Source organism: Ovis canadensis, chromosome 1 (genome assembly GCF_042477335.2).
Source record: "Ovis canadensis isolate MfBH-ARS-UI-01 breed Bighorn chromosome 1, ARS-UI_OviCan_v2, whole genome shotgun sequence".
NCBI lineage: Eukaryota > Metazoa > Chordata > Mammalia > Artiodactyla > Bovidae > Ovis > Ovis canadensis.
This window is the reverse complement of record NC_091245.1, coordinates 102,407,349-102,422,040: the sequence shown is the minus strand read 5'-3', so window position 1 is coordinate 102,422,040 and position 14,692 is coordinate 102,407,349. Positions and strand designations below refer to the sequence as shown.

The 14,692-nt window shown below is 40.3% G+C and overlaps 1 protein-coding gene across 2 annotated transcripts in view; it reads right to left on the bottom strand.

Moving 5' to 3' along the window:
• TUFT1 (tuftelin 1) overlaps positions 1–14,692 on the bottom strand; it is a 47,771-nt gene that overhangs the window by 19,146 nt on the left and 13,933 nt on the right. Inside the window, exons 2-3 of one of the 2 annotated variants that reach the window (XM_069542283.1) lie at positions 3,379–3,453; positions 2,866–2,967 (exon numbers count right to left, since the gene is read on the bottom strand). In XM_069542283.1, coding sequence (XP_069398384.1) covers positions 2,866–2,967; positions 3,379–3,453 — 177 coding nt within the window. The remainder of the gene's footprint in view (positions 1–2,865; positions 2,968–3,378; positions 3,454–14,692) is intronic. The other variant, XM_069542294.1, reaches the window with a different exon arrangement.

Below are 14,692 nucleotides of genomic sequence, written 5' to 3'. Positions count from 1 at the left end.
CGACCTCATGGGCTGCAGCCTACCAGGCTCCTCTGTCCATGGGATTTTCCAGGCAAGAGTACTGGAGTGGGTTGCCATTGCCTTCTCCAGGGGATTTTCCTCACCCAGGAATCGAACCCGGGTTTCCGGCATTGTGGGCAGATAGATGCTTTACAGTCTGAGCCACCAGGGAATCCCTGGAGGCAAGAAAATTGTAGTATAAATATACAATACAATTTTTAAAAAATACAAATGTATAGGAAAATGTCTGAGAGGATATACAATAAAATGTTAACAATGATTACATTAATAGAATTATGGGGTGGTAATGTAATGGCCATGTAAAGGCCATGTAATGACTTTGAATAAAGAAAATTGAAAGTATACAGGTTGGATAGGGTAAAACTATTCATAGATAATAAGATCATGTCTACAGAATAACCTAAGGAATTCAATAAAAAACTATTAGGACAAACAAATGAATTCAGCAAGGTTGTAGGATACAAGCACAATATATGAAAAAAAGTTGCATTTCTATACACTATTAATAGCAATGAACAATCCAAAAGAAAAAAAATCTAGAAATAAATTTAACAAAGTTCAAAACCTGCATTCTGAAAATTATAGAACATAACAGAGGCAAGAAATTACAGAACAGGAAGTAAGAGAAGACCTTAAAAAGTGAACAAAAATCCTATTTTCATGGATTAGAAAACTTATTGCTAAGAAGGCAATACTCCCCAAATTGAACTACAAATTCAACACAATTCTTATCAAGAGCCAAGCTGGTTTCTTTGCAGAAACTGACAAACTAATCCTAAAATTCATATGGAAATGCCAAGGACCCTAAATAGCTAAAACATTCTTGAAAAAAACCAAAATTACTACAAAGGTACAGAAGTCAAGACAGCGTGGGGCTGATATAGGATAGACATGTAGATCAATGGTATATAAAGTGTCCAGAAATAATAATTACATACTCTGATTTTTGTCAACTGATTTTTGACAAGTGTGCCAAGTAACAGTCTTTTCAACAACCGAGGCTGGTAAAAATGGACATCATGTGCAAAAGAATGTAGTCACATCACACACAAAAATTAACCCAAATGGATTATAGACCTATGCGTAAGAGCTAAAACTATAACTCTCTGAAGAAAGTATGGGGATAAGTCTTTGTGACCTTTGGTTAGGCAAAGTCTTCTTAGATACAATACCAAAAGCACAGTAACAAAACAAAAAATATATATAAATTGGATTTTAACAAATTAAAATTTTCTGTTTCAAAGGACATCATCAAGCAAGCAAAAAAAAAAAAACCCACCACAGAATGGGAAAAAATTAAAAATTTTTTCTAAAACATTTATCTGATAAGCACTTACTATCTGGAATATATAAAAGAACCCTTATACTGTAACAATTAAAGCACAATTGGATTTTTAAAAAGCAAAGGATCTGAATAAATATTTTTCCAAAGAAGATATACAAACAGGCAATAAACACATGAAAAGATGCCATTAGGGAAATGCAAATTAAAACCACCACAGGACACCACTTCACGTCCACTAGGATGGCAATAATCAAAAAAATGGATAACAACAAGTGTTAATGAGGATATACAGAAATTGAAACCCACATAAAACTGGTGGGAATACAAAATAGAGCAGACACTTTGGAAAAATGTCTGGTAGTTTCTCAAAAGATTAAATATAAATATAGAATTACCATATGACCTAGCAATTTCACTACTGCTAGGTATATACCAAGAGAATTGAAAACACATGTTCACCTAAAAACCTATACATGAATATTCAAAGCAGCATTATTCATAAAAGCAAGAGAGTGGAAACAACCCAAATGCCCATCAATTTATGAATGGGTAACAAAATATAATATATTCATTCAAGGGAATATGATTCAGCCATTAAAAGCAGTGAGTACTGACGTATGTTACAATATGGCTGATCCCTGAAAATACTCTGCTAAGTGAAAGAAGCCAGACACAAAAGGCCACATATTGTGCTGTGATTCCGTTTATATAAAATGTCTGAAGTGAAGTGAAGTCACTCAGTCGTGTCCAACCCTTTGCGACCCCGTGGACTGTAGCCCACCACGCTCCTCCGTCCATGGGATTTTCCAGGCAAGAATACTAGAGGGGGTTGCCATTTCCTTCTCCAGGGGATCTTCTCGACCCAGGGATCGAAGCCAGGTCTCCCACATTGCAGGCATATGCTTTAACCTCTGAGCCACCAAGGAGGCCCATATGAAATGTCTAGAAAGGGCAAATCCACAGAGACAGAAGGTACTGATAGACTGTGGTGATCACCAGGGGCTAGAAGGAGTGACTGAAAAAGCTCTGAAATTAGTAGTGGTGATGGCCGCACAACTCTGTGAATATATTAAAAACCACTACTGAACTGTACACTTTAACTGAATTAACTGTATGGTATGTGAATTACATCTCAAAAAGTTGTTTTTAGGAAAGAAACTTTTAATTTTTTAAAATTGTTTTAATTGCCTTAATTAAACAAATTTTTTTAAACAAATTATTTTAATTAAAAATAATAAGTTCCGTAAACACACTTTCTACCTGTCTCCACAGCTTTCAGCAGCTGAAATGAATACAGACAATAGATAAGCACCTTGAAAGGTCATCTCACCCATTCCCCTGCCGAGTGCCAGGTGGCACTAGAGCCACTACAGCCTGACTGTGGTCTCCTGGTGTTAATTAAGATCTTTCCAGGAGACAGACAGCCAAGACCCAGCATCACAGATCTGGTTCTTCCCAGTCAAACCACAAGGGCCCTTTGGTGAAGGCAGCCGCTTCCTCTCCTCTGCCTACAGGGAAAAAGAGAGGCGGGAGAAACCGTGGAGGGGAGCTAAGCCTACCTTAATGATCTCTTCGTGTCCATCATTGGACTCCACCAGTTCTGAGGCCAGAGAATGACTAGTTGAGCGGCTGGACACCATGGCATAGGTCTTCCTGCCCGCCTGCCAGGGAGAGAGAAAAAAAAGTGGATCAGAAACCATACGACCGGCGCTGAACCTCTGCCCCTCAACCAATGCAGAACTGCTGCTCAAAAGACTTGAAGGGTTAGTCCAATGTTTCCCGCCAAAAATTCATCTCAGAACCTCAACCCAAAGCCACAGGATGAATGCAGCAGCAGTAAGAACACAGGATGGGGAGAATTAGTTGAAATTGCAGGTTAGTTTTAATTGTAATGGGGGCCTCTACATCCCCAAAGCAAGGCACGATGCTAAGGTCGGCTGGCTGTGTCTGAAAGGAGATGCTCCCAGGCAGCAGAGGAGATGGTTCCAGCCAGCACTGGGCCGAGAGGTCAGCAGCAAGGAAGGAGAACTGGCGGAGATGAGGAGGCCTCTCTCCACCAGCAACCTCGATACCTTCTGGGCTATGCGTTCAAGTTCATCTCCTGTCAGTTCACTCTGGAGAGTCAGCCTGAGCACGTCCACGCTGCCCTAATAATGACAATCACAGCAACAATAATCTCTCACCTTTACAGTCTGCTACCAGTACACGTGCAGTTTTGCCAGTCCTGTACAGTGGGTTTTATTATTGCCATTTCATAGGCAAGAAAAGCTGAGGTCTGGAGAGGTACATCAGCTTGCCCAAGGTCAGTTCACTCCTGGGTGATGAGGATGTCTCCAGGGACTCTGACAGTGTTCTTTACACAGCACATTGTGTGTGCTCTCCTTTCCCCACGTTTTGGAAGGCACCCCTGGATTGGTCATCCCCAGTTCAGAATTTATGTACCTGACATCCACCCAGGAAGTTACTGATTCCCTTTGCAAGACTAGGATATCTTTCCTGAACCAAATCATAGGAAGGTACCTGAATCCAAACCCTTATTTCTATAAGCCACACAGAAATTATCCAGAAGAAAGCAGGCAATACAATATAGATCAGCCTAATTTCAAAGGAAGAAGCAGGTGTTCTTTCATAACTTAAAGAAGGTTTAAAAACCTTCTTTTCATTGTGAGGAAAACAGAAAGCCTGAGGGGGAAAACATGCAAGAAGAGGGAAAAGTGGGGGGCTGGAGATCTGGGGAGATAACATGAGAGAGGATCAGCAGGGCAGAATGCACCAAACCCTGCCAGGAACCCTTGTAACACGCACAGGCAGACAAGAGGCTTAGCGATTCTGGATCTGTGGATCTCACTAGAAAACTAAGGCTTGAACTAAGTATCTCTAAGGCTCCTTCCATATTTGATATTGTAACACCATAAAAGAGGAGTACATGCCTCTTGCAGCTAGATGGGAAGATGGGTGCTGAACTAGCCAAGACAATAGCGACTTTCAGGTCATCTGGTCATATCCTGCCATGAGGTCCAGAAGTATAAATGCCATCTTACTCTTAACAGTTTTGAGGAATCCTCCTAACCTTCCAAATATCTGATGGAGCGACAGGAGGAAGAAAGAATGGAGCAGCGGCTGCACTTTGCTGGAGCAGCCGTGAAGAGACACCCCACATCCAAGGTAAGAGAAACCCCAGTAAGACGGTAGGCGCTGAGAGAGGGCATCAGAGGCAGACAGACTGAAACCACAATCACAGACAACTAGCCAATCTGATCACACAGACCACAGCTTGTGTAACTCAAGGAAACTAAGCCAAGCCGTGTGGGGCCACCCAAGACAGAGGGGTCATGGTGGAGAGGTCTGACAGAATGTGGTCCACTGGAGAAGGGAATGGCAAACCACTTCAGTATTCTTGCCTTGAGAACCCCATGAACAGTATGAAAAGGCAAAATGATAGGACACTGAAAGAGGGACTCCCCAGGTCAATAGGTGCCCAATATGCTACTGGAGATCAGTGGAGAAATAACTCCAGAAAGAATGAAGGGATGGAGCCAAAGCAAAAACAATACCCAGTTGTGGATGTGACTGGTGATAGAAGCAAGGTCCAATGCTGTAAAAAAGCAGTATTGCATAGGAACCTGGAATGTTAGGTCCATGAATCAAGGCAAATTGGAAGTGGTCAAACAGGAGATGTCTAGAGTGAACGTCAACATTCTAGGAATCAGTGAACTAAAATGGACTGGAATGGGTGAATTTAACTCAGATGACCAATATATGGGCAGGAATCCCTTAAAAGAAATGGAGTAGCCATCATGGTCAACAAAAGAGTCCAAAATGCAGTACTTGGATGTAATCTCAAAAACAACAGAATGATCTCTGTTCGTCTCCAAGGCAAACCATTCAATATCACAGTAATCCAAGTTTATGCCCCAACCAGTAACGCTGAAGAAGCTGAAGTTGAACGGTTCTATGAAGACCTACAAGACCTTCTAGAACTAACACCCGAAAAAGATGTCCTTTTCATTATAGGGGACTGGAATGCAAAAGTAAGAAGTCAAGAAATACCTGGAGTAACAGGCAAATTTGGCCTTGGAGTACAGAATGAAGCAGGACAAAGGCTAATAAAGAGTTTTACCAAGAGAACGCACTGGTCATTGCAAATACCCTCCTCCAACAACATAAGAGAAGACTCTACACATGGACATCACCAGATGGTCAACACCGAAATCAGATTGATTATATTCTTTGCAGCCAAAGATGGAGACGCTCTATACAGTCAGCAAAAACAAGACCGGGAGCTGACTGTGGCTCAGATCATGAACTCCTTATTGCCAAATTCAGACTTAAATTGAAGAAAGTGGGGAAAACCACTAGATCATTCAGGTGTGACCTAAATCAAATCCCTTATGATTATACAGTGGAAGTGGGAAAAAGATTTAAGGGACTAGATCTGATGGATAGAGTGCCTGATGAACTATGGATGGAGGTTCGTGACATTGTACGGAAGACAGGGATCAAAACCATCCCCAAGAAAAAGAAATGCAAAACAGCAAAATGGCTGTCTGGGGAGGCCTTACAAATAGCTGTGAAAAGAAGGGAAGCAAAAAGCAAAGGAGAAAAGGAAAGAAATACCCATTTGACGGAGAAGGCAATGGCACCACACTCCAGTACTCTTGCCTGGAAAATCTCATCGACAGAGAAGCCTGGTGGGCTCCAGTCCACGGGGTCGCGAAGAGTCGGACACAACTGAGCAAATTCACTTTCACTTTTCACTTTCATGCATTGGAGAAAGAAATGGCAACCCACTCCAGTGTTCTTGCCTGGAGGATCCCAGGGATGGGGGAGCCTGGTGGGCTGCTGTCTATGGGGTCACACAGAGTCGGACACAACTGAAGTGATTTAGCAGCAGCAGCAGCATATCCATTTGAATGCAGAGTTCCAAAGAATAGCAAGGAGAGATAAGAAAGCCTTCCTCAGCAATCAATGCAAAGAAATAGAGGAAAACAATAGACTAGGAAAGACTAGAGCTGTCTTCAAGAAAATTAGAGATACCAAGGGAACATTTCATACAAAGATGGGCTCGATAAAGGACAGAAATGGTCTGGACTTAACAGAAGCAGAAGATATTAAGAAGAGCTGGCAAGAATACACAGAAGAACTGTTCAAAAAAGATCTTCATGACCCAGATAATCACGATGGTGTAATCACTCACCTAGAGCCAGACATCCTGGGATATGAAGTCAAGTGGGCCTTAGGAAGTATCACTATGAACAAAGATAGTGGAGGTGATGGAATTCCAGTTGAGCTATTTCAAATCCTGAAAGATGATGCTGTGAAAGTGCTGCACTCAATATGCCAGCACATTTGGAAAACTCAGCAGTGGCCACAGGACTAGAAAAGGTCCGTTTTCATTCCAATCCCAAAGAAAGGCAATACCAAAGAATGTTCAAACTACCACACAATTGCACTCATCTCACACGCTAGTAAAGTAATGCTCAAAATTCTGCAAGTCAGGCTTCAGCAATACGTGAACCGTGAACTTCCAGATGTTCAAGATGGTTTTATAAAAGGCAGAAGAACCAGAGATCAAATTGCCAACATCCACTGGGTCATTGAAAAAGCAAGAGAGTTCCAGAAAAACATCTATTTCTGCTTTATTGACTATGCCAAAGCCTTGGACTGTGTGGATCACAAGAAACTGTGGAAAATTCTGAAAGAGATGGGAATACCAGACCCCCTGACCTGCCTCTTGAGAAACCTGTATGCAGGTCAGAAAGCAGCAGTTAGAACTGGATATGGAACAACAGACTGGTTCCAAATCGGAAGAGGAGTACATCAAGGCTGTATATTGTCACCCTGCTTATTTAACTTACATGCAGAGTACACCATGAGAAATGCTGGGCTGGATGAAGCACAAGCTGGAATCAAGATTGCTGGGAGAAATATCAATAACCTCAGAGATGCAGATGATACCACCCTTATGGCAGAAAGTGAAGAAGAAAAGAGCCTCTTGATGAAAGTGAAAGAGGAGAGTGAAAAAGTTGGCTTAAAGCTCAACATTAAGAAAATGAAGATCATGGCATCCGGTTCCATCACTTCATGGGAAATAGATGGGGAAACAGTGGAAACAGTGGCTGACTTTATATTTTGGGGGCTCCAAAATCACTGCAGATGGTGATTTCAGCCATGAAATTAAAAGATGCTTACTCCTTGGAAGGAAAGTTATGATCAACCTAGACAGCATATTAAAAAGCAGAGACATTACTTTGTCAACAAAGGTCCATCTAGTCAAGGCTATGGTTTTTCCACTAGTTGTATATGCATGTGAGAGTTGAATTATAAAGAAAGCTGAGCACCGAAAAATTGATGCTTTTGAACTGTGGTGTTGGAGAAGACTCTTGAGAGTCCCTTGGACTGCAAGGAGATCCACCCAGTCCATCCTAAAGGAAATCAGTCCTGGGTGTTCATTGGAAGGACTGATGTTGAAGCTGAAACATCAATACTTTGGCCACCTGATGTGAAGAGCTGACTCATTTGAAAAGACCCTGATGTTGGGAAAGATTGAAGGCAGGAGGAAAAGGGGACGACAGAGGATGAGATGGTTAGATGGCATCACCAACTCAATGGACATGAGTTTGGGTAAATTCTGGGAGTTGGTGATGGACAGGGAGTCCTGGCGCACTGCGGTTCATGGGGTCACAAAGAGTAAAACATGACTGAGTGACTGAACTTAACTGAACTCTTAACAGTTTTGAGGAATCCTCCTAACCTTCCAAATATCTGATGGAGCAACAGGAGGAAGAAAGAATAGACTCTGCCCAAAAGGCTGGGAGAAGCTTCTCTGGGAGGCAACAGATCTTCCTACACAAGAAAGAACAAATGGGTAGAGAAGCAATCAGTCTCTGTAATCAGATAGACTGTGTTTACCCTGAAGTGAAGTCACTCAGTCGTGTCCGACTCTTTGTGACCCCATGAACTGTAGCCCACCAGGCTCCTCCGTCCTTGGGATTCTCCAGGCAAGAATACTGGAGTGGGTTGCCATTTCCTTCTCCAGGGGAACTTCCTGACCCAGGGATCGAACCCAGGTCACCCGCATTGCAGGCAGACGCTTTAACCTCTGAGCTACCAGGGAAGCTACCATCCAGCTGAGAGCTTTTTTGTTTAAGATTAACTGAAAATATATGGAGGTTGTTCTCTGCCACATAAGAGTGTGTGCTTAGTCGCTCAGTCATGTCTGACTCTTTGAGACCCCATGGACTATAGCCCGCTAGGCTCCTCTCTCCATGGGATTCTCCAGGCAAGAATACTGGACTGGGTTGCTGTTTCCTTCTCCAGGGACCTTACTAACCCAGGGATGGAGCCCAAGTCTCTTGTGTCTGCTGCACTGCAGGTGGATTCTTTACCAGCAGAGCCGTTGGGGAAGGCACATAGGAGGAAAGTATTCAAATATTAGCCTCTTCCCGCTTCTTGGAACAAGCCCAGATGTAAGAAAGATTGAAGACACTCCCACATGGCCCTTAAGACTTACCAAACCTGGCAATGTAGCTAGCTTTTACAAAAACACTTAATTCCTACCAAATAAAGCCAGACCCTTAGTGTGGCATTTAAGGCTCTCTACAATCTGAGTCAACTCACCTCTGCTGTCACTGGTCTTCATTGCCCCTGGTCCAAAATGCCCCATGCTTTCCTACTTGAGTAACTTCGCTCTCTTAATTTCCTTTGCCTAAATGTTCTACCTTCTCATTTTCACCAGGGGCAGCTGTGAGTCCCTCAAGAGTTTGCATTCAATTGCCACACCTTCCATGACACTTCCCTACATCCTGCGGGAAACACGTACTGCCTTCCCTGTGCTCCCTCTGCTTCACAAGGCCTCTGGTGGCAAGTGCCTCTCACTGATCTGTGAGCCATGTGATCTTCTAGCTGTCAACTCCTTGTGGGCAGCTGCCTGCCACAGCCCCTAACAAAGGAAAGCCTTTTCTGAATGCATAGTGAGTGTTCCATGACATCTAGGTCAAGAGAACATTACAAAAGAAAGAAGAAATGATTTCAAAATAGCCAAGTGAAAGTGAAAGTCACTCAGTTGTGTCTGACTTTGTGACCCCAAGGAGTATACAGTCCATGGAATTCTCCAGGCCAGAATACTGGAGTGGGCAGCCATTCCCTTCTCCAGGGGATCTTCCCAACCCAGGGATCGAACCCAGGCATCCTGCATTGCAGGCGGATTCTTTACCAACTGAACCACCAGTGAAGCCCAAAACAGCCAAAGTGGCTGCTAACTCTTTTCCCCAGTACACAGACATGCACTTTGACTAAAGCACAGTCTCGGGAATTCCCTGATGGTCCAATGGTTAGGATTTGATGCTTTCACTGCCATGTCCCGGGTTCAGCCATGGCATTTTAACTGGAAGAGCACAGACGACTAGTCTGGATTTGGGCCTTGAGAGGGTCATCTCCTCTATTCATGTCATCAGAATCTCAGTTGGAGACAAGAAAGAAAGTTGAAGAAGTACTCAACCTGCTGAAAGAAATAATGGCTGAAAGACAGAGAAAACAAACAACAAACAAGAATAAAATAGCAGGCTTACCATACCGATAATTACACTAAATGTACACAGTCTAAATACATCACTTAAATACAGATTGGCAGGAATTCCCTGCTGGTCCAATGGTTAGGACTACATACTTTCCTCCAGGTTAGACCCTTGCCTGACTGGGGAACTAAGATCTAGTAAGCTGTACAACCACAACCAAAAAATAAAAAGCAGATTGGCAGAATAGATGTTTTAAAATGACTCATTACATGCTGTCAATAAGAAACATATTCAATACTTTAAATATAAAAATATAGACTGGTTGAAGTAAAAGAATGGGAAAAGATATATCATGCAAATATTAATCAAAGGAAAGCAAGAGTGCTATGTTAATATCAGATAAAGTAGACTTCAGAGCAAAGAGAATTGCCATAAATAGAAAAGGACATTATGTAATATAATCCACAAAGAAGACAGAGCAATCCCAAAAGTATATTCACCAAACACCAAGCTGTAAAATATGTGAAACAAAACTGATAGAACAAGTACACAAATCCACAATTGTAGTTAGAGACTTCAATACCCATCTCTCAACAACTAATAGAACAATTGGGGTGGGGGAAATTAGCAAGAATATAGAAGAACCCAACAACACCATCAACCAACAAGATCTAATCAACATTTATAGAATACTCTACCCAACAGCAGCAGAATACACATTGTTTTCATGGATCTATGGAACATATACCAAGACAGACCATAATCTGGACTATGAAGAATCTCAACAAATTTGAAAGAACTGAAATCATACAGAGTACGTTATATGACCACAATGGATTCAAACTAGAAATAAATAACAGAAGGATAATGGGAAATTTTCCAAACACTAGGAAACTAAACAATATACTTTTAAAAATAATCTTTGGGTCAAAAAGACACTCTCAAAGGAAATTTTTTAAAATCGCTGAACTGAATGAAAATGAAAAAGCAAAACATCAAATTTTGTGAGATATAGCTAAAGTAGTTCTTTAGAGAGGGAAAGTGAGAGAAATTCTCTAAACTCCCTCTAAAGAGAGGGAAATTCATAGCACTAAATATATGTATTAGATGAAAGTGAAAGTGAAGTCGCTCAGTCATGTCCGACCCTTTGCGACCCCATGGACTGTAGCCTACCAGGCTTCTCTGTCCATGGGACTTTCCCGGCAAGGGTACTGGAGTGGGTTGCCATTAGATGAAAAGAAAGTCTCAAATCAATCATTTAAGCTCCCACTACAAGAATTTAGAAAAAAAAAAAACAAAACTAAAACTCAAAGCAAGCAGGGAAAAGGACTTAATAAAAATAAGAACATGGATAAATAATATTTAACACAGAACAACAAGAGAAAAACCAATGAAACAAAGAGCTATTCTTTGAAAGGATCAATAAAATTCATAACTTCAAATAAGACTGACAAAGAATAAAAGAGAGAGACATAAATACCAATATCAGGAATGAAACACAATATTTCTACAGAACTTGGAGGTATTAAAAGTATAAGGTAATACTATGAACAACTCTATGAGCATAAATTTGACAATTTAGAAAAATAAATCAATTATTCAAAAAAAATGAACTATTGAAGTTCTTCATCTAATACGACAAAGGTAATATGAATAGCCTTATAAATATTAAGGAAATTAAAATCATAATTTTAAAATTCTCAGAGGAGTTCCATGGTGACCTAGTCATTAGGAGTCCAGGCTTTCACCGCCATGGCCTGGGTTCAGTCCCTGGTTGGGGAACTGACATCCCACAAGCCACGTGGCACAGCCAAAAAAAAAAGTTCTCTAAGAAGAAATATCCAGGCCCAGGTGACTCCACTGGAGAAGTCTATGAAGTATTTTAAAAATTAGCACCAATACTATTTCTACATAATCTCATCCAGAAAATAAGAGGAGGGACACTTTCAAATTCATTTTATGAAGCTAATCTTATTGTGGCACCAAGACCCAAGACAATTTTAAAAAGAAAACAAAAACAAAAAAAACTACAAACCAATATCTCTCATAAATACAAAGATTTTATTCCCTAACATTTTGTTAGAACATGGGTAGAAGACATGAAAAGATACTTCACTGAAGAAAATATATGGGTGGCAAATAAGCATGTAAAAAGATGTTCAACATCATTGGTCATTAGGGAAAGGCAAATTAAAACCACAGTGAGATATCATCACACACCTATTAGAATGGCTAAAACAAAGACCACGGCACCAAAGGCTGGCAAGGCTGCAGAGAAACCGGATCACTCACACGTTGCTGGTGGGAGTATAAAGTGACACCGCCACTCTGAAAAATGGTTTGGAACTTCTTTAAAAACTAAACATACAATCACCATACGACCCAGGAATTATACTCCTGGGCATTTATCCCAAAGAAATGTAGACTTATGTTCACACAAAAAATTGCACACTTGAGGTGGGAGGTGGGAGGAAGGTTCAAGAGGGAGGGGACATATGTATACCAATGGCTGATTCATGTTGATGTATGGCAGAAACCAACGCAGTATTGTAAAGCAATTATCCTCCAATTAAAAATAAATATTTTTTTTAAAACTTGCATGCTAATGCTCATAGCAGCTTTACTTGTAATACCCCAAAACCAGAAACAACCCAGATGCCCTTCAGTAAGTGAATGATTAAACAAACTATGAAGTCCATATTATGGAATGCTTACTATTCAGCAATAAAAAGGAACTAATTACTGACGCAGGCAACACCAATTTCCCAAGAATTAAACTAAATGAAAGAAGCCAATCACAAAAGGTTACGTCCTATATGATTCCATGAATCTAATAGTCTCGAAATGACAAAATTACAAAAACAGAGAACAGGCAAAGGGGTTCAAGAGTTAGGGAGAAGAAGAAGGTGGAAAGGAAGTGGGTGTGACTCTAAAATGGCAACCTGCAGTATCTTTGTAGTGATGGGAATAGTCTGTATCTTGACTGTATTGATGGCACTATCCTGGCTGTGGCAGTGCATTATGGTTTTGTAAGATGTTACCACTGAGGAATGCCAAGTAAATGCAAAAGATCCCTATTATTTCTTATAACTGCACGTGAATCTAACTGTTAAAAAAATACCTACAGAGATAAAAATTAAAGACATAATGAAGGAAATAAGTAATTCTTATCCTACTACTCTAAAATAGCCACTATTAAAATGTATTCCTTAAATTTTTCTATGCACATTTTTGAAAGGCATACTACTATATACAGTTAGATACTTGCTTTCCCCCCCTTTAATATTTCATCATTAATTTCCATCACATTAAGCATTCTTCAAAACTGGCTTTTAATGACCATTAGTACTAATACTCCATGAATAGATCCACTAATTTATTCAGCCTAACTGACCCCCAACTTCAGTGTAGGATATGATCAAAATCTTTCATTTTATTTTTCATATACTTATTTTTTATTTTAGAAAATATATTTTACTTCCATAGAATGAAATGATACATAACAAACAGTACCCAAATCACCACCAGGCCTGTTGCCTAGTCCATTATCCCTCAAGCCCAAACTGATTTTCCACCTTCTTTGCAGAAAAAGAATAGCATTTAGAACAGTTAGACCTTGGCCCAAACATTAGCTCTGACTTTCATTTGTTGCGTGTATTAATTTTATTCTCCCTCAGCCTTACTTTACTAGTTGGTAAGATGGACAGTACAACATTTAAGTGAGAACACAGTGACTAATACACATAGACATACAAAAATGCCAGTTCCTCAAAATTTGACAATGCTTCTCCTTAAAATATTTTCCATAAGCATATAGGTTAAAGTAAACATGCCTTGTTATGGGAAAAAATGCATATTAATTCCTACTTCATACTATATACAAACATTAATTCTGAATGGATTGCAGATATAAATGTGAAAAGCAGAAAAATAAAGTTTTTTTTAAATTTTTATTCATTTGCCTGCACTAGGTCTTAGTTGTGACACATGGGATCTAGTTTCCTGATCAGGGATCAAACCCAGGCCCCCTGTATTGGGAGAGCAGAGTCTTAGCCACTGAACCACCAGGGAATTCCCAGAGAAATAAAGGTTTTTATAGAATTTTTTTTTTTTTTTTAGGATTCCCTAGTGGCTCAGACGATAAAGAGTCTGCCTGCAATGTGGGAAACCCGGGTTGGATCCTTGGGTCAGGAAGATCTGGAGGAGGAAATGGCAACCCACTCTGGTATTCTTGCCTGGAAAAGCCCATGGACGGAGGAGCCTGGCAGGCTATAGTCTATGGGGTCGCAAAGAGCTGGACACAACTAAGCAACTTCACTCTCTTTCTTTCAGAACATTTTTATGGCCTTGACAAAGGCAAAATTTTTCATAAACATAGCATTAAAAAATCCTTCTTGTAAAAAATTGATAAATTGGACTATATTAAAATTTTGAACTTTCATTCATCAGAAGACACCATTAAGAGAGTGCATGACAGCCCACACAATAGAAGACATTCATTCTATGACTATCTGACAAAGGATATTCAGAATACATTAAGAATCCCTATAAGACAAAAAACAACATGATATCCTGGACTGAATCCTGGATCAGAAAAAGGACATTAGTGAAAAATCTGGTGAAATCCAACTAAAGTCTACAATTTAGTTAACCAATATTATATCAATTAAAAATTTCTTAGTTATGACAAATGTGCCATGGTTTCGTAAGATGCTAGCATTGGAGAAAATTGGGTGAAGAGTATATGAGTATTATCTTTGCAACTTTTCTGTAAACCTAAAATTATTTCAAAATAAAGAGGATATTTAAAGGAAGAAAGAAGGGGAGGGAGGGAACATGAAGGGGAGAAAGAGTGGTGCCCAAAAGAAAA